Here is a 21,556-nt window from a genome sequence, read left to right on the forward strand (position 1 = left end):
AGATTCTGTATTTTACTTTTAATCCATTTCTATTGCTCACTTTCCACTTGCTGTCCACCCTCTTTGGAATCTCCATTTTTGGCCTAAGCCTACCTTTAAGAGAATGAAAGAACTGACTTTGTGGGTTGGATAATTAATATTTGTTAATATGCAGAACAAACCTAGGTCTTAACATGAGGATAAATCCTCTAGTGCCTGCTGGAAACCGGTAAAAGACAAAAAAACTGTAGAACAAGGTATTGGTGGCAATGGGGTTTGGCCAGTTGGATGAGAGAGGAGGCATCAGCCGACCTCCCTGAACCCGACAGTGCCGTGATGCATTCAGTTTCTTCCTTACCGCCTTGCTACAAGGGCATGCTGCTGCCTTTCCTTCCAGAAGCTGGTGTTTTCCTGCCTGTTTACCTTCTTTGGTTTGCCCTTTGTGTCATGAATAAGTGCTATCCTGTGTGTTTGTGAATTAGTGCTTATATGTGTGTTATTTGTTTTGGGTTTGATCATGCAAACCCATAACTCATCTCAGCCTCCCAGTTCTAAGCCTCAGAGAAAATGTCCTGTGGTTGATGGTTATCCTTGCTTTCGTTTTCTAGCATCTTTTGAGACTGATCCACATTCTACTTGCAGCAGTTGCAGATCTGATGTTTGTAATAGTACTAATCCCTGTTCTGAATGTCGTCCTTGGCCTCCTGAGCAGTGGAAGATTTTTGCCACGTAGAGGCAGTATAGGAGGAAGTTGGAGGTGCCATCTTGGAAGGGGTTTTCTCCTCCTTCAGTGGCTGCTTCTCAAGACTCCTTCTTGTTCCTCTTCCTTCCCCATTCTTCCTCCAGTTGCTTTGTCTTCCTTGGAAGATTTTACTCTTTCCCATTCTTCCATAGCTTCATCTTTGGAAGAAGTTTCTGGAGAGGGGTCGGGAGATACCATCTCTTTTGCTGCCCCTGCTCTCTTGGGGAGGGGGAGAAGTAGGGGGCGTTCGGAGACTCAGAAGATGGCTGACATCTGGGCTTCTCTAGGACTACCAGGAGTACCAATCTTGGATGGCCTTTTATTCCATTTCCTGTCATCTCGCATTTCTGTGTCGTCCGCAATGACGATTACCAGCCCTGCTGCTCTCCCCTTCGCGATGCCCAGAGCTTTGGTCCATGTTGCCACATCAGTCATCGATGTACTCTGCCCAGCGTTTTCAGTCAGCATCTGCAGCAATGACTCCTGCTCACGTCCCAAGCTCGCCTGCCATGCCAGCAGCTCTCCTCACTCCTCACAGGCCTACAATTCCCGTGTCTTCTCATCTGTCAGCAGTGCTCTCATCTCAGAGTTTTGGGCCTTCCTCAGCTGCAGCAACTTCTACTCCCGCTCCGTCTTTTGATGCTCTCATTCGAGCAATGGTCGACAGAGTTGACAATGTTATCCCAGAGAAGTACAAATGTGTTATGAAGAAGAAGCGGCACAGGTCTCCGTCTCCGCCTTCTCCGTCATCATCATCGTCTTCTTTTTCATCGTCATCTTCTCCCATTAGACATTGGAGGATTAAGGACTTTGTCATTGCTCCTTGTTTAAGAAGACCTAGAACTGTCTCTTCTCCGTCACCTTCTGACCATGTACATGAGTCTCCTGCTTCTGATCACGGCCATGTCCCTGTTGTGGGTGTGTCATGTCCAGACACTTCTCGTCCCTCATTAGATCTCTCCAAGCAGTTGTCTCCCACAGGGAAATCTACAGCAGTGTTGTCTTCCCCCGATCCCCCGGTTCATAATCGTAGGAAGGATGATAAAGCCACTTTTAGGAAATCCTTCTTCTAAAGTTCAGCTGTTACCATCAGGGTCCCGCAGTTCTACGATGGACGTGAGCGGTTCTACACGTACAGGTATGTGAATTCAGTGTCGGCCGTTGTCTCCTCGTCGATCTCCTCGCTTGGGTTCCCCAGCGAGAGATAGTATGTCTCTCTCTAGCTTGCACATCCGTGCTGATAGACTCAATCGTTCCAGTAGTCCTGTCCGTTCAGGCCTCCCAGGAGGACCCCTGGTCATCACTCCAGCTCCCCCGGCCGTGTTCATTAGCACGTCCGTGAAAACCAGCACATTTGTGCAGATAGTCCAAATCCTGTGGTTGTTCAGCCTCACTCATTGTCTTGATTTCTCTCTCGTTGTCGATCTCCTAGGAGAAGTTGGGATCATAGCTTGAGTTCACTTGGCCGTATATTGACACGTCCATCTCATGGAAGTAGAAATTCAATCTCTTGTTCTAGTGAAAGAGACGACCCTCAGGATAGATTACCACCGTCATTGTCAGGTGTTCAAGCTCCCAAGAGGGTTTGAGGACCTGGGAGGGCTTATGCCCCAGTTATAAATGATATCCCTCATTCGTCTGACCCAATAGATAAAGTTGATCCCTGCATCCAGGTGATAGAGGATGTTGAAAACCAAGAATTTATTACAACATATGCTGAGGTTATTGAACTCATTCGTGAGTACAATAACCTTTCTCATGAAGCAGTAAAAACAACTTCGGATTTCCCTACAGGTATGGAAGCTTTACTTGGTCCTAAGAAGGATGTAAAAATTTCAGTGGAATTACCGACCATGCTCTAATCATGCTGATTCTGTCTTAGGTCGTGAATTCTCTCATCGCCGGGCGTGATAATTTGCTTTGGTCTAGTAGATTGTTTAAACTTCTACCCCCTCCACTTTCTCAACATATATGGTTTTATTCAACCCCTGATATTGCTCTTTAACAAATCAACACAGATCTGATCCATTTAGACCCTGGTTTGACCGTTGATCAGATTAGGTTGGAGGGCCCTTCCCTCACTTGTCAGGAGGCGGCTATCTTGGAGTCGACTGCCTCTTCTGCTTTTCAGACTGTTTCTTGGTTAGACTTATGGTCTACAGCAGGGGCAAAAATATCTTCCTCTGCATTAGGTGATTCAGGAACCAGTGCCTCTTATATTAGACTTTTACAGTCAGGCAATAAAGCTATCTCTTACCTGGCCCCTTTTAAATAATATTTGGGTTAATCTGTTACTGAAAATAAGAGATGCAGCCCTCTCCAAGGTTTCAAAATATATCAGCACGGATTCATTGCTGTCCTTGAGGAACGGGGATATTTTGAACTCCCCTTCTCTCTTCCCTGCAGAGCAACTAGACATATAAGTCAATAGACGTTGTGCATACAACAACAACCGGCTAGTGCATCAAGCAGTATCAGAGTCAGCTGGTCCTTCTCGCTCTAGTTCTTCGAGACCTAGGCCTCAATCTTCTCCTAAAAAGACCACTAACATAGCTTCAATTAGCAGTTAGTTACCCTAACCAATCATCTACTAAGAAAACTCCTCAGCAATGGCCCTTTCAGCCCCACTCTTCTAGACCAGAAGAGCCAGGGGAGGTAAGCTATAGAGTAAGCGCCCCTCCCTGCTCTTTGCCACCAGTGGGGCCATGCCTGGTGAACCACTGGGCTACATGGTAGAGTTTCGGAGCAGTCCTGGGTAGTACAGTCATACCCTGAACTTACATGAGGTTAGCTTCCAGACGCCCCTGCACAAGGTGAATTTTCGCGCAAGTTTGGCACAGTCTCTAAAAATGCTAATAAATGCTTATTTCTAGAGTTTAAACACTAAATATGACCCTAATCATCCTCCTAAATTATTAAGGTAACTTTTACATGAAATTAAAGTTACTGTAATTTCATTTAAAAGTTAGCTTAATACATTACCTTTAGAAAAAGAAATAAATGGTTGACGTAAAAGAGAGTGAAGATTACATATACAGTACTATTTCTCTCCATTCCACCAATCTATTTTAGAAGTCTTCTCAACCTTGTTTTTAAGAACTACTTTGTTCTGTCTCTTTCTCTTTGTTCTGAAATGCACCAGACCTAGGAGAGTTGTTAATCAGCTCAGTGGTCTGGTAAAACTAAGGTATACTTAAGGTATACTTATGGTATGAAAGTGAGAGTGAATGAGATGACTAGTCTTTTTTCCTTTCCCTTTTCCCCTTTATTCTCTACCCATAGGCAGTAGGAAGATTGATCCATCATGAGCTGGAACTGGTTAGATACAGGTGAGCGAGTGGCCTTTCTGTTTGAGAAAGTTTATTTGTACACAAATATTTCCTTGCAGAAGCTAATTGTTCCTCTCTTTGACAAGGGGAGAGAGGAATGATAACAAACAAATTGGCGGCTAACGTAGGTTTGTTGTCTGAACAGATATAGCTCTTTAACTTCCACTTGTACAGTGTTCCTCCCCTTTGTGTATTAGCCCAGTAGTCTGACTGTTTGATAAACATTTATCTGACAAGTCAGAGGCAAATGTCTCCTTCCTCTGCTTTAGTCCTAACCAGGAAATGAGACCTGTGTTGAACCTCCAGTCAGTTCAAGTTTCCTTTCCTCCTACCAAAGGTGAGTCTATCCTCACGTTAGACATAGGTTTGTTCTGCATATGAACAAATAAGTTTTAAATTAATTTTTATTTTTCATAGATAACAAACCTATGGTATTAATGTACATTGCCCACCTCTTGCCACCCCTCAAAGTGATTCCCTGGTCTGGAAGAAACTGAATGCATCATGGCACTCTTAGGTTACAGGAGGTCTGTTAATGCCTCCTCTCTCATCCGGTTTGCCGAACCCTGTTGCCACGAATACCTTATTCTACAATTTTATGTTTTTCACCGGTTTCCTGCTGGCGCTAGAAGATTTATCCTCACGTTAAGACCTTAGGTTTGTTAGCTATGAAAAATACAAGTTAATAAAAAATTTGTCTATCCATTAGAGAGGGCATCTTCTTGTTCCTGGGGATTTGAGGGACATGTGTATTCAATACCTACCCATAGGTCCTCCCACAAGTATCTCTTTACCCTCGAGGGGGTGATTGTCTTCTAGTTCAAGATACTTGTGAAACTGCTCCCCAAGGGTTCACCCGTGTGCTCATTTTTTATCTCTACTCAAGCTCAGTTGTATGGGTACTTCTACGGAAGTACCAGTGCAGTTGGCTGGTGCTGGCCAGCTAGTTACCACAGTCATTAGGACAGAGATCAACTCCTTGAGTTTTTTGTCACCACTAGGTTTAGTGACCAGCTTTGAGAAATCAGTTCTCCCATGCAAGCAGAGGGTAGAGTATCTGAACATGCTGGTAGACACAACAGCAGCAAGGGTCCTCCCTTTGGGTTCTTGTATTGGCGAGTTCAAAGTGGCAGCGCCCTAGGTCTGAGAATGATGCTCGTAGCTTCAAGAAGGCCCCAAGTGGAATGATACGAAGGCCTCCTCCACCTGCTGGTGGACATACCAAGGCAACTTCCCAGACTCCAACCTTACTGAAGCAAGAACACAATGGCCAGTTCTCATGAGGCAGTGGTCCCCCCATCTTCACAGGTGGAGACTATCCAGGAGCTCCTTAGAAAGTTAAGTTTTTTCAGGAGTAGTTACTGTGGTCATTGCCAGACCCCTCAGGCCCTCTTCTCTTGATCAGTACCAGGGAAAATGGAAGTATTCCTTTGTTAGTGCAGTGGGAAGGATCTCCACCCCTCAAAGTGTCTTGAGGGAGGTGCCAGAATTCCTTCTCTTCCTGCGTCAGGAGGAACACTTTTCTGTCTTCAATTAAAGGTTATAGGGCTGACCTTGCCCGAGTATTCAAACCTGGGAGCATAGGCCTTTCAGAGCCATGGGAATGGTCAGACATGATCATAAAGTATGAAAAGAGTTGCTCCCCTTGGGAAATGAAACCCTTGGAATGGAACACCGTCCGTTGAACGATCAGAAGGGCGTCAGACCAGAACCTGACCCTGACAGTGGTTTCTCCTGTTGGCATTGGTGTTAACAAAGAGGGTGGGGGAGCCTTATGCCTTCTCATATGCTGTTACCCACATCCATGGATGGACATGATGGGCTTCACCTTCCTTGGATGGTAGCAAAGATCCAGGCCCAACCAGAGCCAGTGCTTTCAACATCAGAGGAACAGGACTGTCAGTGGTATTCAGGAAAAACTGGTCAGGTCCTCCAGGCTGGGGGTCTGAAAGAGGTAGATGGTATTCATCTCTTTCTACCTCAAGGATATAGCATACAAGTCCTTAGATATCTTCACCTTGGACCTGGTAGTGTGGGCCTATAGTGGTGGCACTGCGGATCATGTAACAACATAGAGCCCTACAGGAGCTCTCTACATCATTATATGACTTGCTGTGCCACCACTACCTCTCGCATGCCCTGCATGCCCATGGGATATTGAGAGGGAACACCCCCACATTTACCTGAGAGATCGTCCTCCTACTTTCAGGTGAGGCTCCATATATGAAAATAGGTACCTGAGAGATCATCCTCCCACTTTCAGGTGAGGCTCCATATATGAAAATAGGTAAAGTTACCCTCCTCATACCACACCAAGTAGTTTCGACCTCTCAGTCCTTTTAGGAGGATGAGCATAGCTGCGTACGGTCTCTCTCACACAATGGCAGAAAGCAGGTCGGCCAGGTCACACCACGTGACCAGGTATAGTGTTAGGATTTTGTTTTTCAGGGATGATTCAATAACAGCCGTAGACAGGTAAGTGTGGAGTACTCCACAGATGAAAGCATAGGTTTGTATGTTAGGGAAAATACAAATTTCTGTTTAATCTGGTATATCACTTTACATGATCTGTATTTAAAATTATAACTGAAAAAATATTCTGTCATTTAAAACAATTAGAATATTTAAATAATCTTTTACTATAAATTTCAGAAACATACAGAATGGTCTGGTTATTGTAAAAACAGTTTAACAACACCAAAATGTCACATTTCAGAACTCTCGGGGCTTTCTCAGGATTTGTTTTGATATCAGAACTGAAAATTCCAACAAGATGAATAATTAACAAGACTACATTTCAAAACCCATGGGATTTCTCATGGATTGTTTTGATATATCGGAACTGAAAATTCAAAGTTGATAAAGTTGAAGAAATCAAGACAATTGCAGAGTGGAAGGGCCCAGTGGGAAAGGACAAGTAGTAAAGGAAAGAAGGCAGTATCTGGGACCACCGGGTAACTACAGAGAACCTCCTGTACTGTCTACATTATGTTGTGCAAGACACACATGCAGAAAGAGGGGGCATGGTATAATGTATCTCATCATCATAAACGTCTTCATGTTGGATTTTCTTCTTGTGAGGTCAGGCATAAAATGAGTCTTCTATATTTTTCTCTGCCCTGTGCTCTTCTCCCTGAACTCCCATCAAGCCTAGATTTCATCCATCCCCTTTCTCCATGATTACTTAAGATCCTCCTGCAAGTATCTTGCTACTTCCATATCTACTGCTTTCCTGTACAACTGTTCTTTTTCCTTCAAACACATGTTCAAACCATCTCAATCATTTTGCTAGCCTTCTGATATCAAATCTTCCCAAGAATTCCTCTTTTGTAAAATCTTTCCACTGTACTCCAGGCATGCCTCTAAGCAGTCTTCAGGTTGTAACTTTTCAAAATCTATATTTTTCTTGTCAGAACCCATGTTTTTACTTGTCTTTATATAGTTGGACATGTCTTGAGCAATTTATGCTTAGATAAAGACGATCAGGTAGGGGTAAGAAAGGGATTTTACGTAGTTGGACATGTAATGAGCTCTTTATGCTTCAAGATATTCAGGTAGGGGTAAGAAAGTGGCTTTATATAGTTGGATGTGTAATGAGCACTTTATGCTTAGATAAAGATAATCAGGGAAGGGTAAGAAAGTGGCTTTATGTAAATGGACATGTAATGAGCACTTTATACTTAGATAAAGATAATCAGGGAGAGGTAAGAAAGTATCAGCAGAGGAAATTATCAAGTAAGATACATTACTCACCTGCATTGTATTTTTAATGTTTCGAAAATTTACTACCTACTTAGACAATTAAATCACTGGCTTGAATGGGCATTCAGTCATCTTTATTATGTACTCTGAAGTTTTGTTTCTTGTATGAAGGGAAAATAGATTAAGTTCAAGGTTGGGGGTTTTCTTTATGAATTTATGAACTTGGCAGCTTTTCTGAAGAAATTTTATTCATGCGAAGCGGGATTGTATTGTATAAAAATCAGCTAAAAATATACACCAACCTGTAATCATGGATCAATGGTCCCTAACTATCAGTCCTAAGAGGAACTTCAGGAAACTCATCAATAGGGAAAAGTAAGAAAATACAGAGCAATAACTATACTTACATTATAAACGTTATCAGGGCAAAATCTTGGTTTGTCCAATACGCATCCTTTCTGTACTACCATTTCTACAACTTCAGTATTCTTTGCCTTTCCATATGGCATCTTACCACATGAAAATACTTCCCACATAAGTACACCATATGCCCAGACATCTGACTTGGATGAGAATCGCATAAAGTTTAGCACTTCTGGGGCTGCCCATTTGATGGGAAACTTGGCTCCTCCTGATCCAGTATATTCGTCATCTACAACATGCCTGTAAAAATTTGAGCCAATATTATTTCAAGTACAGTAGTAGTACTAAGCTGTTGCTGTAAGCAACAAATAAAACAACAGCTATACTTAGTATAGGAAGGACTTCTTTACTACTTTAAATGAATCTTAAGCCTCTCTTTAATATAGATATTGGGTAAGACCAACTATTATTCTTGTAATTTTTAAAAACATAATCATTATAGAACACAGTATAAATAATAATTTCCCTTGCACTATATGAGAAGATTAATTCCCCTCAAAATTATCACATTAACTTTGGTTTAATGAACTGCATGAATATACATGAACATGATGCAAGATAACCCTTCTAACTGTCCTATGACAAATCACAATACCTCTGGGTCCTGAATTTTTCATGACATGTAAACCAGTGTTTTGCACTAGCTTATACAGTATTTGGTGTTCCATGATCAGTCAGTTCAGTTTCTCAAAAATAATCAATTATACAAATCACTGACAACATTAGCAACTCTCAAGAGATATGGTATGCAGCTTATGAATTTGTTGCTAAATTTGAAATGATTCAGACAACTTAGACTAATTAAAAAATTGCATACCTCCAGCATGGTAATTTTCTCATAAATTCAAAGCTTTCATTGACCCACAACTACGGGTACCTTTGACCAATTTAAATGCATCAACATGATCATGGAATATGAACTGTTGCCTTGAGTATAATGTTAAGCTTACCCTTGCAAAGTTTATTAATTTATGGCAGCTAGCAGCTATTAAGCTTCCTATAAATATTAACCTTTGCTTCTGAGAAGACAAGAAACTTTCTGGTGCAATTTCCTGGATAACTACAAAAATCACTCCACGGAATTTCCCTGCTCTTTCATATACTGTTTAATAGGCAGGTTTTTAGTGTCCGTACAAAAGAAAACAGCAGATTGGCAATACGTACATTCTGAGGTAAAAATTGTAACTAGTGGTTAAACACCAAATTTAACCCTTTGTGAATCTTCTAGAATATTTGATTAAATTCTTATTTATTGCAGGTTATTTGTTTGAAACTTGAACATCTGACAGTCTAATAAATGGGTCTACTGGATTGGTAAAATAACAACCAACACCTAAATTTTATAGAATCACAGTCAAAACATGAATAAAAATACATAAAACAAAGTTACTACTTATGAAATTACAGTCGACTGCCCTAACCTATATTCCTTTGGAAACTAATCACAATGGTGGCCAGACAAATACAATATAAAGTAGCTGAGAACAGCTTCCAAAAAGAAAGAATAAAGTCACAGTAACCTGGAAAGAATGGCAATACCATGGAATGCTTCCAGAAACATAAAACAATAGGTGAAAAACAGATATCACCAATTCATCTCTCTTACCTTTTGAGTAAGAGATAAGTAGTGCAGAATTTTTAAAGCCATATGCCCTTCAGGTACTATAGTAATAAGCTCTAGTAAACAAAGGTTTTTAACTTAAAAAAATGCTTGCAATTACCACCCATTCCCTGAGAAGCAGTATATACAGGTTGTTTTTATACTGCTTTGCTACTGCTCTCAAGGACACATAAAAAGTAGTGTCCAGTTAGGGTTTTTCATTCATTTATGGCTCCATTTCTGTAAGTTAAACTTAACAATGTCTTGCATATGTCAATGTCCTTTACTCACAGGAAAACTCTTAATTCTATGCTATAACTGTTGAATCCATTTGTAATAAGGAAGTTTAGAACTTATAAACTACATATTTTAAATAGATCTTAGATTGTGATTGTTTTCCTCCACACTCCCACCTTAGTTGTTAGCAATGCGCATTTTATGCCATCACTTTCAAGGAAGTACCAGAAATAAGAATACATACATAAACTAAGAGAATTAAGAATCAGCCAGAAAAAATATGAGTTAAACTCACATGAAAGCACCCATGAAATATCTAGTAAATAATCTTAGGAACACAAAGAAAGCTAAGATATGGAGAAATGAGTGAAAACAATGAGAAAATACCAAATTTCAAATTATAAGTTGCTAGCAGTGCCTTTACTTGTATCTACATAATGAATCATAATTTTTACTAATTTGTTTATTTTAGTTACCATACCAAAAGCACTTGTCTCTTCCAAACAAAAGTTGTACTGTACTGTACACTGAAACGCTAAGATCTATTAAAGCCAAGAAGAGTCTTGGTATGCAAATATTTGACTACTGCCATAACTTAAGTTCCAGAAAAATCATCAATGAAATTAAAGTTTTCTTGTCATATTTTAAACTAGTGTGCCTGCTCACATCTAAAGTCAAACTAACATTAGTACATTGATGGTATAATAATTTTCTTAACTAATTAAAAAATTTACTTGAAGAGCCTCACTTCCTATATTTAAACTGTTATCTGTCAGCAGCGAATGCCTTTAAACTGTATACGTTATCATAATGTAGAATGACTATACTTCTTTCAAACCAACCTTGAAACAGTAATTTCCATTAACCATTATTTTATTCTCAAAAGCTGAATGATAGATATGCTAAAATGAGAAGAGATTTCCAAACCTGGATACTCTGTCTCTGAATCCTTCATAAAGTATTAGTAATTGATGTCCTGGATTAGCAATTCAAAATGTTGACTAAGCTGCAAAGTCAGAGGGGAAATATGTCATTACAATTAACAGTGTATACCAGACTGTTGCTATTTATATGATACTGTACTGTGATGGCTGAAATTCCTACAGTACATTCAGAGAAAATTGGCTAAAAGCTTATAGACTAAATGATTTCCCTCTTGAAAGCAGACAAACCCCAAGTAACCAATCTTTTAGACTCAAAATCCATTATGTATTCAAGAGTAGGCTTTGCAGTGTTTTAAGATGAAATTTTATCTATCTCAAGTTGGGCTGATTTTCCAAAGCCCTGGTTACAAGTTTGCACTATGAATTGGTGGCACAGGACTCTTGATGAATATTACATTAAACAGAAATTATCTGTAGCCATGTACTCTTCTATCACAGTGTTTTTACGTGTTCATATACTTACCTAGCTAAACCAAAGTCTCCTACTTTAATTTCACCATGTGCTCCAACAAGACAATTTCTTGCTGCAAGGTCCCTGTGGATAAATTTTTGTCTTTCTAGATAGGCCATTCCTTCACAAACCTGAAAAAATTCAGTTGCAATAAATAGAAATTCATAAACTTAACAAAAGTTAACCAAGCATACTTATTAGAGTAGTCAGTACAGTTCAAAACTTAAGCAATTATTATTCAAAACTTAAGCAATTATTATTAAGGGTAATATTGCTCTGTATTGTTTTTAGATGGAAAGATCACTAACAATGGTGTTCAAAGAATATCTGAATAAAGAATATGTGATGTAATTATTATTTATAGAAAGATTATGCTGCAACCCCATCTGTTTATAAACCTCACCAAGATCAAAACTGGCTGATCACCCAGTAGCAATACTATGAACTTCACCAAAACCTTCAACACGATAATTTATTGGCACCTTTCAGAGATAAAATAGTAATTCTTATTGGCACCTTTCACAAAAAAACTAGTAATTCTTATTAACTGTCACACACAGGCTTCAACAATTTCAAGTACTGTAAAGAGTTACTAACTATAAATTAAAAAATCAGTTGGCAATAAACAATAATAATATGTTCTTTATTTTAGCTCAAAGCTGATACAGTACAGTACAAAAAATTAGGATTCCTAGGGATGACAAGAAATAATGTACACTTACACTCAATATTGCTGACGAGATTAATAATAACAGCTTACAAATTATTTTTCTGCTAGAGCCCATATGCAGATACAGAATTCTTTGAGCTTGGTTTCTGATTAATGACATTAAGTGAACTAAGAGTAGGAATTCTGGGAGAAACTGATGAATTACACACTGAACACTGCAGCAAATAAAATGTAAATTACTGGATGGCAGAACTTGAAAGCTTCTGCGGAGAGACAACGACTGCCAGGAATAATGATTTATAATTAGATAGGTTCTTTATGCAACTCCTGATGTTACCTGGTGTAATATGATCAGCAAAATGAAATCAAATGTTATCAGTACAGAGGATATCTACTCCCCTTCCAAAGCCTCAATTGCTTTTTTTCAGAGCAGAGCTAAAATGACTGCCCTACATTTTTTCAAAAGTACTTTCTGCAATAGTTTCTTGGTCTTTGGGTTTAGGGATTTAATATCATCCCAAAGATGACTAACTGTCAGAATGTAATTTTTTAATCTTTGCACCTGATCTTAGTTGCTTTTCATTTAACTGGCAGTGCCTCAAAGAGGGTTTGAACTGTGCTCTTGACTGTCCCAGTAGTGCAAACTGTCCTTCCCTTGAGCTACCATTTTGCCTTCACACTTACAGAACCTAGCTTCCTGGTGGTTCTAAGTCCCAGCTAATAGCAGGTAGTTGTTCAGTAAGGTGTTCATGTTAGGGAGAGATGGGGTACTGAAAAACAGCTGCAAAGGATATGATCATAAGCTGTTATAAGATCATGGTGAAAGTTGCATTTCACAATAGACTCCTATGCATTTAGACATAATACAGTACAAAAGTTAAGTATACCTTAGTTTAACCAAACCACTGAGCTGACTAACAGCTCTCCTAGGGCTGGCCCGAAGGATTAGATTTTATTTTACATGGCTAAGAACCAATTGATTACCTAGCAACAAGACCTACTGCTTATTGTGGAATCCGAACCACATTATAGCGAGAAATTAATTTCTATCACCAGAAACAAATTCCTCTTATTCTTCATTGGACGGTCGGAGATTCGAACTCGCGTCCAGCAGAGTGCTAGCTGAGAACGGAACCCACTCGCCCAACGAGGAACTATAACACAGTACAGTGTTGTAGCCATGAGGTAATTGTATCCACTCTTATTTTGCATATACGAGGAAGGGGCAATGAGTGTAACATTGATAATTTGAAGAGAGGACTCTGACAGATGGAAGTAAGTTCATTATAAAACTGGTTGAGGAGAATTAAGGTCCCAATTATACAAATATGATCTGCAATATATGCAATAGTATTGATAAAAAATAGCGTGGTTCTCCACATCATTTAAACAATTAATTATTAGGATCTTAGTATCTATGATGGTCATCCAAAGGCTAAGTAACTTATTATGCTCCAGAAGTATCACAATCACTCTCACTATGCTGTGTAGTAATCTGTACTACAAGAAAGGCAGGACACCATTTGGGCTTGTCATGATGTTATACATGACTTGCCTCGATGAGGTCGAAAATGCGCCGAAGTCTTCATTCACTGAATTACAGATGTCTAATAATTCCATGACTAATTATCATACAGTATTGCGAAATGAATGAGATGATCACTGGGATGGTGGAGGGGTTAGGAGGTGAGGAAGGGCTTACATTTTGTGGCATTAAGACATTAATATGCTGGAAAAGGCAGGTAATCCTGTATGCCTCTTTGCAAGAAAGAGCATGAACATAGATAGTATAGTAATGGTGTGTATCTTCATGCAAGAACATTAATTGTGGATAATATCTCAAGTTTGGGCAAGGTGTTTGATAATGACTAGGATTCAGTCTTTTGGGCATACAAGTGGCTTTTTTTTTTTTTAAGTTGCTGTATGCCAGTCACTATTTCCCTCATGATCATCAACCATGGGGGATGAGTGAGGCTCAGATTTGACAACTCTTGAGAGAAGGGTTTCTTGTCTGAAAATCCCTTCCTCTTCTAGATGCACTGAGGAGAAAGATGTGGTTAGTGGATCATCTGTTATGCCCAACAGATCTAAGGGTGATGTGGGTCCATCACCTGAAGAAGGGAGGTATGGCCACTCTGACCGTACATAATGCCCTCATACCTCTCTAACTGGTGGGTGGCAGAAAATTATACCACTTCTGACAGAATTTGGTGTCCTTTTGTTACCCTACTGCAGGTTTCCAGCATCCAAGTAATTGCTTCACAAAGCAGTTAAAGCATAATTAATCGTGTCCACTTCCATGAGAGTGACTTGGTCACTTGCATGGCAGATGCTGCAACAATGTACATGGCAAGGAAGGCTAAGTTTGGCAAATTCTCTAGGTATCAGTGTGTACGTTCATCAGGGTGGTTGTGGACAAAGCAGATCCTTAGCTATTTAGAGATATAGGACACTTCCTTACAGAAAGATAAACTTTTTGTAGTTTGTTTAGCGAGATGGAATTCATTATCAGGTCTTTCTTTGCATGTCATATGCAGAATGTTTATTTCCTATTTGGAGAAGGCTGCATACAGTATACTGTTTCTACAACAAAATCAACATCAGAACAATTTAACTGGTACTAAATAAAGTGAAGACAATTGTGAAAGTGTCAAGTCTAGGCTTACATTAACCAATGGTAAACTGAACAGCTAATCTTTACAAAAAGATTTGTTAAAGGTTGCAAAACTCAAAAGAGCCTAACTAAAAAGTATCTGCTTCCAATAATACAATTCTTCATAACAAAATGTTTCATTAAAAATTCATTTTTCAAAATAGCAATTGGTATCTACAAAGAAAATTAAAGTATACTTACTTGTAAGCACATGTCTAGCAATATTTCATTATTATTTAGTAACACTTTATCTTTGCTACGAAGGTAGTTGAGTAATGAGCCATTTTTTAGATATTCTGTCACAATATAAATTGGTCGGTACATGCTACAGACACCATATAACTGCACTAGATTTGGATGCCGTAGTTTCCTGCAAAGAAAATTGTTCATTTAGGTCCTTGGCACATAATTTTTATTCTTTCGTTAATCCTTTACATCTTTTAGAGGAAGGTGTTTCAAATTGGGAAAACTATTTTCTTTATGCATGTAATACATCACTGAAAAATAAAATGTTTTGTTTTAGTATTTTCTATCAGAAAATATACCAAAGTCACTCATGGATTATGCAAAGTTAACTCGGCCACACGTACATATTTTTTGAAGCTATACAGTACTGTATAAAATAAAAGGACAAAGTTAAGAGCAATGATAAACCAAATTTACTTACTTAATATAAATCCTTTCAAAAGACAGTGAGTATAAAAGTTTTGCAAGAAGTAAACTGTAATATTCCTTGCAAAAAGCATTCAAGAAAATTCCCTTCAAATATTTTGTTTGGTAACTCGAAGCAAAGAGTGATGACATCCCCATCTTTAAGCAAATATACACCAACTTTTCTCACATATTTCTACCACAGTTCTATGCACCTCTGTTTTAGAGAGCATGTCTCCTACGTCAGATTCCAATGAAGAAATGCCCAAGAGTTGACATGTCTGATGAGAAGATGGTGGTCTAGATTCTGCAGTTGACAGGAAGCTCAAGGCAGAGGGTAGTTCTGATTTTCCACTGGGTTGTGTAATGGTAATTCCATGCAGCCAAGTCCAACTAGTGGAAGAAAACTATTCCATACCTAAAATGCTTTCCAGATATATATTTAGCCTAATTCCTTTTCCCTACAGTATACGAAATGCCACCTCATGTATGGTACACATTGTTTTTCATGTCTCTCATGCCCCAGCTGCATTCTTTTCCACCTTCTACTTTTCATCAGCTACTTCAGGTCTCCTCTTACCTAGCTGTACAACTTAGTTAACTTATCCTGATCCAGGTTTACCCTCTCATTCAAGAACAAATCCCTTGAGCAAGCCCTAAGCAAGCCTAAAATTGTGATTCACTTGTCTTGTTAAACTACTTTAAAATAATAACTTGTGCTCCTATACTGTAAAAAATTATGGCAATAGAAGGAAGGGTCAAGATGTTACGTCTAAACATAGACTTTATTAACCACTGGGTACTGTCCCAGCACTATGGTCACTGTGTTTCGTTTTGAAGGTTTTACAAAAGGGATCTTCATTCTGTCCCTACCATAAGGACGTAAAAATCGTTCTACATTGCATTTTATATAGTAGGTTATCTTATGCCACTGAAAGCCATAATCACAAACCACTTTGGATTTTTTCATTGGTCTTTCCCAAACGTTAACTTTATGTGCTGCATTAAAAATGTTAGCATTTGAACATTCTTTTTTTCTCCCTAGCAAGGTGCTCTTATCTCCCCTTTCAAAATAGTAGTTGTTTCACCGTCTCCTAAGATTTTTCTGTATTTAGGATGAGTATTTTTCCATACTATTTTATATATGCCATGTACACACAATAGACCTGTTGAGTAATCAGGCAGTTTACTAAATCAAGAGTTGAGTAACACATTATCAGTTACCTGCAGCAAAAGTCTCATAGGTCATCAAAACTGTCAAGAGCACAATCTCCATAATACAAAAATCAGGGTCCAATTAAGTTTATTTTCTTTCATATTTCATGTTGTGGCTTCACAACATTTAACACTTTAGATTATTCTGAAACGGAATACTTTGAGAAAATGTATAAATTCCATCTAAGCCTTTCTTTGTTAGATATAAACTATAATATTAAGTTCGAAATTCCTCTTCTATGTGAAACCATGGGTAGGGTGTGTCTATTAATTAAAATATGAAGGAACTGTTTAAACAATGATACCTTGCAAGAGGCATAATTATTATACTAATAATCAGTGACTCAAACGATGTGTCTTTTCATTTAGTAATACATGTATTATTTTGGCTTTCATATCTGTTTGTTTCTTCACAAATAGTCTAATTTTCCATAAGAAGAAAAATATGGAAAAAAATTAGATTCATGCCAGGATACTATAATTTCACACTGGAATCTCCTGTAACAAGAAACATGAAAAAGCTAGTTCTCAGACAAGTATAAACATGTGCCAACCAATAAGAATAAGATTAACTTGATTGTCAGTGAGGGCTCCAACCTTGAAAACAGAGATTTTGCTAACCGATCCAGTTCCATTAGTCTCTAGTCCATACAATGACATTTGTCTCATTGTCTCACAATTTATTAGCGCAAATTAATGAACTTTTCCTTTAAATTATAAATCATAGTCAATTCCCTTGCATTAAGTAAAAGCCCATCGTGCTTTTAAAAATCTTTGTACTGAATCATAGTCTATTCACTTGCAATAAGTAAAAATCACTGTACTGTACACTAAAGTGTGACGTAGCTGACACTACATGTAAGCTCACACAGAAAAAAACCTGCTGTCATGCATACACATGTACTGTAGTGTGGACAAATATAACCCTCAACTGCTTGAAATGCATGGTTGTGAAGCAAGATGAACTACAGTATTCATTATATCATTTTATGAGTTAATTTCTGGATGAGTTAGCTCTTTATAGCCTACATTTGTATTTTTTTAAACTGGCATAATAACTCTATATCATCCAGTGAGGAAAAAGTATACACTATGCTGCTGTGTCTTACATACTGGCTTGGAAGTCCTAATCAGAAATTACATCTTGGCAAACAATAAAACATTTCACTATAAAAGATCTGGACAAAGAAACTCATATCAAATTATAAGAGTCTCATACCTTTGAAGACTATAAATACAAAAGAATGAAACACAGTACAGTACTCTATAATGAAAATATTCATTCAAAAAGGTACAAAATTTATAAAACCAAAGCTTGCTTCACCATCAATATACTTACGTCATAACTTGAGCCTCTTCAATGAAGTCATTTTCACTCATGGTTCCTTCTTTCATCATTTTCACAGCTACATCTAAATTTCTTAACTTTCCATGTCTAACAACACCAAACTGGCCAGATCCCAATTCTTCTAAAAGGTTTAGTTCATTAGGATCTATCTCCCATTTGTCTGCAAAAACAATAAATACATATGTGAAATACTCATATTTCCCTTCCCCACTTGCCTCATACATTCTTTTAATGTTCAAGGATACTTCTGGTGTTAATCAATTACTGCACAGAACATGTAAACATAATTTTCTTATTTATTTTAGTAATCACATTTTGAAGTGCTAGATAATGTATAAATCCTCTTTTATAGAGGCATGGTTTTAAAAATTTTTTGATGAATTTTGCATCTTTTCTTTCATGCTTGCACTAGATAACATTTTCTCTAACAACTTAGGTTTCTCCCTTGACTCTTCCTCTCTTTCTTTATATTCTCTTGGCCTAAACTGGACAAGGCCTTTTGGATACCCACTCCATTTACCTTTGCATTAATAATTATATTAATGACACAATGGTTCCAACCTCACTTCACAGAGAAAGAAACCAAATTCCAGCCCCACAGATATATAGTAGTTAATTACAAAATAAACTGAAATTATTAAATAATAATGAAAAATATATGGGGGAAGAAAATCTAGTAAGAATAGAATAATAATAAAATTCACCCATTGATCACTTACACTAATACATCCGAGAGGGTTGGAAATATACCCAAAATATAAGTATATGAATAGTGACTAAGTCAGTCTTGGCTATGTAAGCTACTTCTAATCTACCTGAATATTGCACCATAACCCTACTTAACCTATGAAGATATTCCCTAATGTAAAATACTGTACAGTAATACCTCCAGTTTTGAGTTTAAGCTTATTTTGTTTTTACTCTATGGCAGTTTTTGTCAAGTTACAGGGAAAAATAAATTAGTTTATGCATCTTTACATCAGTAAGGAACAAATGTTAAAATGCCACAACCACAAAGAAATCAATAACCAAGTGCCTAATGATATAAAAAAATTAAAATATATAAAAGTGTGTGACAAAGGGCATATTGCAGGTAAGGGAAGTGTTGAGTGATTGATAGGTTACTGCAATAAAAAATAAAAGAATAAACATAGTAGTGTTCCCAAGGTATGGGAAAAGAAAGAAATGAGAAAGGAAAAAGTAAATATTAAGATATTAAGGTAACAAAATGATGGGGAAAATAAGATATCAGATGCAGAGATACAAGAGTTGAGATAACCAGATTTCCATACTAAAATTAGGCAAAAATCAATAATAAGAATACAAATATAAAAACATAAACTGTATCATTCTTGTATTTTCATTTTTGAGGATAACTTATTAAAATACGCATTGCTTTTAGACTCTAATAATGTAAAAAAAATGATTTCAATACTGTACTGTACTGAGAGATTACTGTAAATCAATAGAGCTAAAGTAACTAACGTACAGACAGTTTTCTCTCTCCTCCTTCCCACTCCTTTTGATTGACTCTAATTTTTTCTTTCTCAACCACCATGGATTCTCTCTCTCTACTCTTTCCTTTGTAGAGAATTAGGCTACAGGCTGGAACTCCCAGTTCACTGATAAAATCACTCTATTTCTCTTCTACTGACCTAAACAAAAACTTCTATCCTCAAACTTTCCAAGTTAATGGCAAACAATGGCCTATGGGTAGGTGTCGGTTATCATGTGGAACTGGAAAAGGAAGTTCTGCCCTTTTTAGAGTTAAACCTGATGACCCAATGACATGGCAGGACCAATAAGACAACCTATTAATCTAAAGACATCCCATTCATCTGAGCAAAGATCTGCCAGCAGCTGTGAAAGCATATACACTATGCTTAAATTTCCTTCTTGTTGCTGCTCCTGACAGGTCTCATTGGAGTTCAGGATATTCTATTACAATTTTCATTAATTTCATAACTATATCAAAGAGGCATGTGATGCAAGGAAGCACAAGCCCTTGTCATAAAAATCAGCTACCAAATGAGTTTACTGTATGTGCATTTGTTAAAATTAAAAACTAGCCTAAATTAAACTTGAGATCAATCAGGCTCCCAAAGTTGTAGGAAACCATTTTTATGGATGGGGCTACTGTATTAACAAATATGCAACCATCCTACCTTCAATAATAAGTACTGTGGACAAAAAACAGTTCTGTTCCCAAACCATCACCTCTGGATTTAACAGTAAAGTTCTTAAAAAGTAACAAAACTAATCCTTCTAGTATCCTTAGAGTCAGCTGTATAAAATTTTATAAAAAAAGGTGGAAATACATATAAGTTCCTTCTATCAGCATCAAATGAAAACCTAGCTCCCTGTCAGGCACATTTTTTTGTTCATCAAGAAATTAATGTCAAATATTTCTGAAAATGCTCAAACATTTAAATAATACTGTAGTGTCTATAAAAGAAAAATGGTAAAAATATTTCAACTGAGTAGAATAACTGTCTCAAATTTTATACAATCCCCTGCTAAACTGTACAACTGTTCTTGAAAGCTGGTGACAACAGAAAAAGTGGCAGATATTAGGGAGACACAAACAAAACAACTGGCTTTCACCCCAAACTACGCATACACTGTGCTATATTAGTAAGAGCAGGAAAGGGGCTGAGATCATTATCATACAAACTTCTACAGATTGCATAATAAATAAAGAGCTAAATCCTGAATAAAATTAACAGGCTTCATTAAGAACTCTCTCAGATAACAAAAACAGCCAGTGAAAAGATACCTGTAAACCAAAGAACGGAAATGACTGTCAGTATCTCTAACAATAATGGTAAACAACATTGTATGCATACTTTTAAATTGGAGTGTGTGGTAGTGATGCATTCAATTCATTCCTGTTAGCTCAAATAAGTTATATATTCAATAGTTTTGGAACATTGTACTTTTATTTATTAAGTTAATTTAATTTTCATGACAATGATAAACTTTACAATTTAAATGTACCTAGTGAAGACAAAATAATTTTTATGACAGTCATACATGTCACACCTTTAATACCCAGGGTACAAAAAAAAAGTTTAAAATTATATTTTTTACAGAACTGCTGCTACAATACATTTTTGCATCCATGTGACATTAATTATACATATAACTCATATAAAGTATCTAAGTTATAATACAGTATACTATAACTGTCTTTTGCATAGTACTGTAAATGCTTTGAATGTTGACATAGGTTTTAATTTTTTCTTCAAAATTATTAAAGTTTTTATGACTTTACTACACAGAAATACCTATCAAATGTGGAACTTATTCTAAAGTACCTTTGCAATATAGATTTTGATTAATTACCTTATCAAACCTATGTGTACTCACCAGGATGTGGTCCAGGAATAGTGGGTGCATGCCGACCATGTGTGGGTGGTCTTAATCTCACAGGTAGGCCAGCTGGATTGTGTTGGTGTCGAAAAATTAAGTCAGGTATGGTCTGGCACTTAATATTATGTGAGAGATAATAATTTCCCTCAGCGTCTTTCTTAATGTGGTAGTGTTTCACTTGAGGATGTGACCTGGAAATACACCCAAGGAATTAGACGAAAGCTATACATAAAAAGTGGG

General features: G+C 37.5%; 1 protein-coding gene and 1 long non-coding RNA gene across 7 annotated transcripts in view; one reads left to right on the top strand and one right to left on the bottom strand.

Annotated features, from left to right (window-relative positions):
• LOC136832796 (uncharacterized) overlaps positions 1-9,360 on the top strand; it is a 32,816-nt gene extending 23,456 nt beyond the window's left edge. The window contains exons 3-4 of the long non-coding RNA XR_010851317.1: positions 6,767-7,682; positions 7,755-9,360. This is a non-coding gene — a long non-coding RNA (uncharacterized lncRNA). The remainder of the gene's footprint in view (positions 1-6,766; positions 7,683-7,754) is intronic.
• Btk29A (tyrosine-protein kinase Btk29A) overlaps positions 1-21,556 on the bottom strand; it is a 666,915-nt gene that overhangs the window by 5,550 nt on the left and 639,809 nt on the right. For all 6 annotated transcript variants that reach the window (XM_067094349.1, XM_067094352.1, XM_067094353.1 and 3 more), the window contains 5 exons: positions 21,314-21,507; positions 17,936-18,104; positions 14,932-15,100; positions 11,420-11,538; positions 8,160-8,415 (listed from right to left, as the gene is read on the bottom strand). In XM_067094349.1, coding sequence (XP_066950450.1) covers positions 8,160-8,415; positions 11,420-11,538; positions 14,932-15,100; positions 17,936-18,104; positions 21,314-21,507 — 907 coding nt within the window. The remainder of the gene's footprint in view (positions 1-8,159; positions 8,416-11,419; positions 11,539-14,931; positions 15,101-17,935; positions 18,105-21,313; positions 21,508-21,556) is intronic.

Source organism: Macrobrachium rosenbergii, chromosome 50, assembly GCF_040412425.1.
Source record: "Macrobrachium rosenbergii isolate ZJJX-2024 chromosome 50, ASM4041242v1, whole genome shotgun sequence".
NCBI lineage: Eukaryota > Metazoa > Arthropoda > Malacostraca > Decapoda > Palaemonidae > Macrobrachium > Macrobrachium rosenbergii.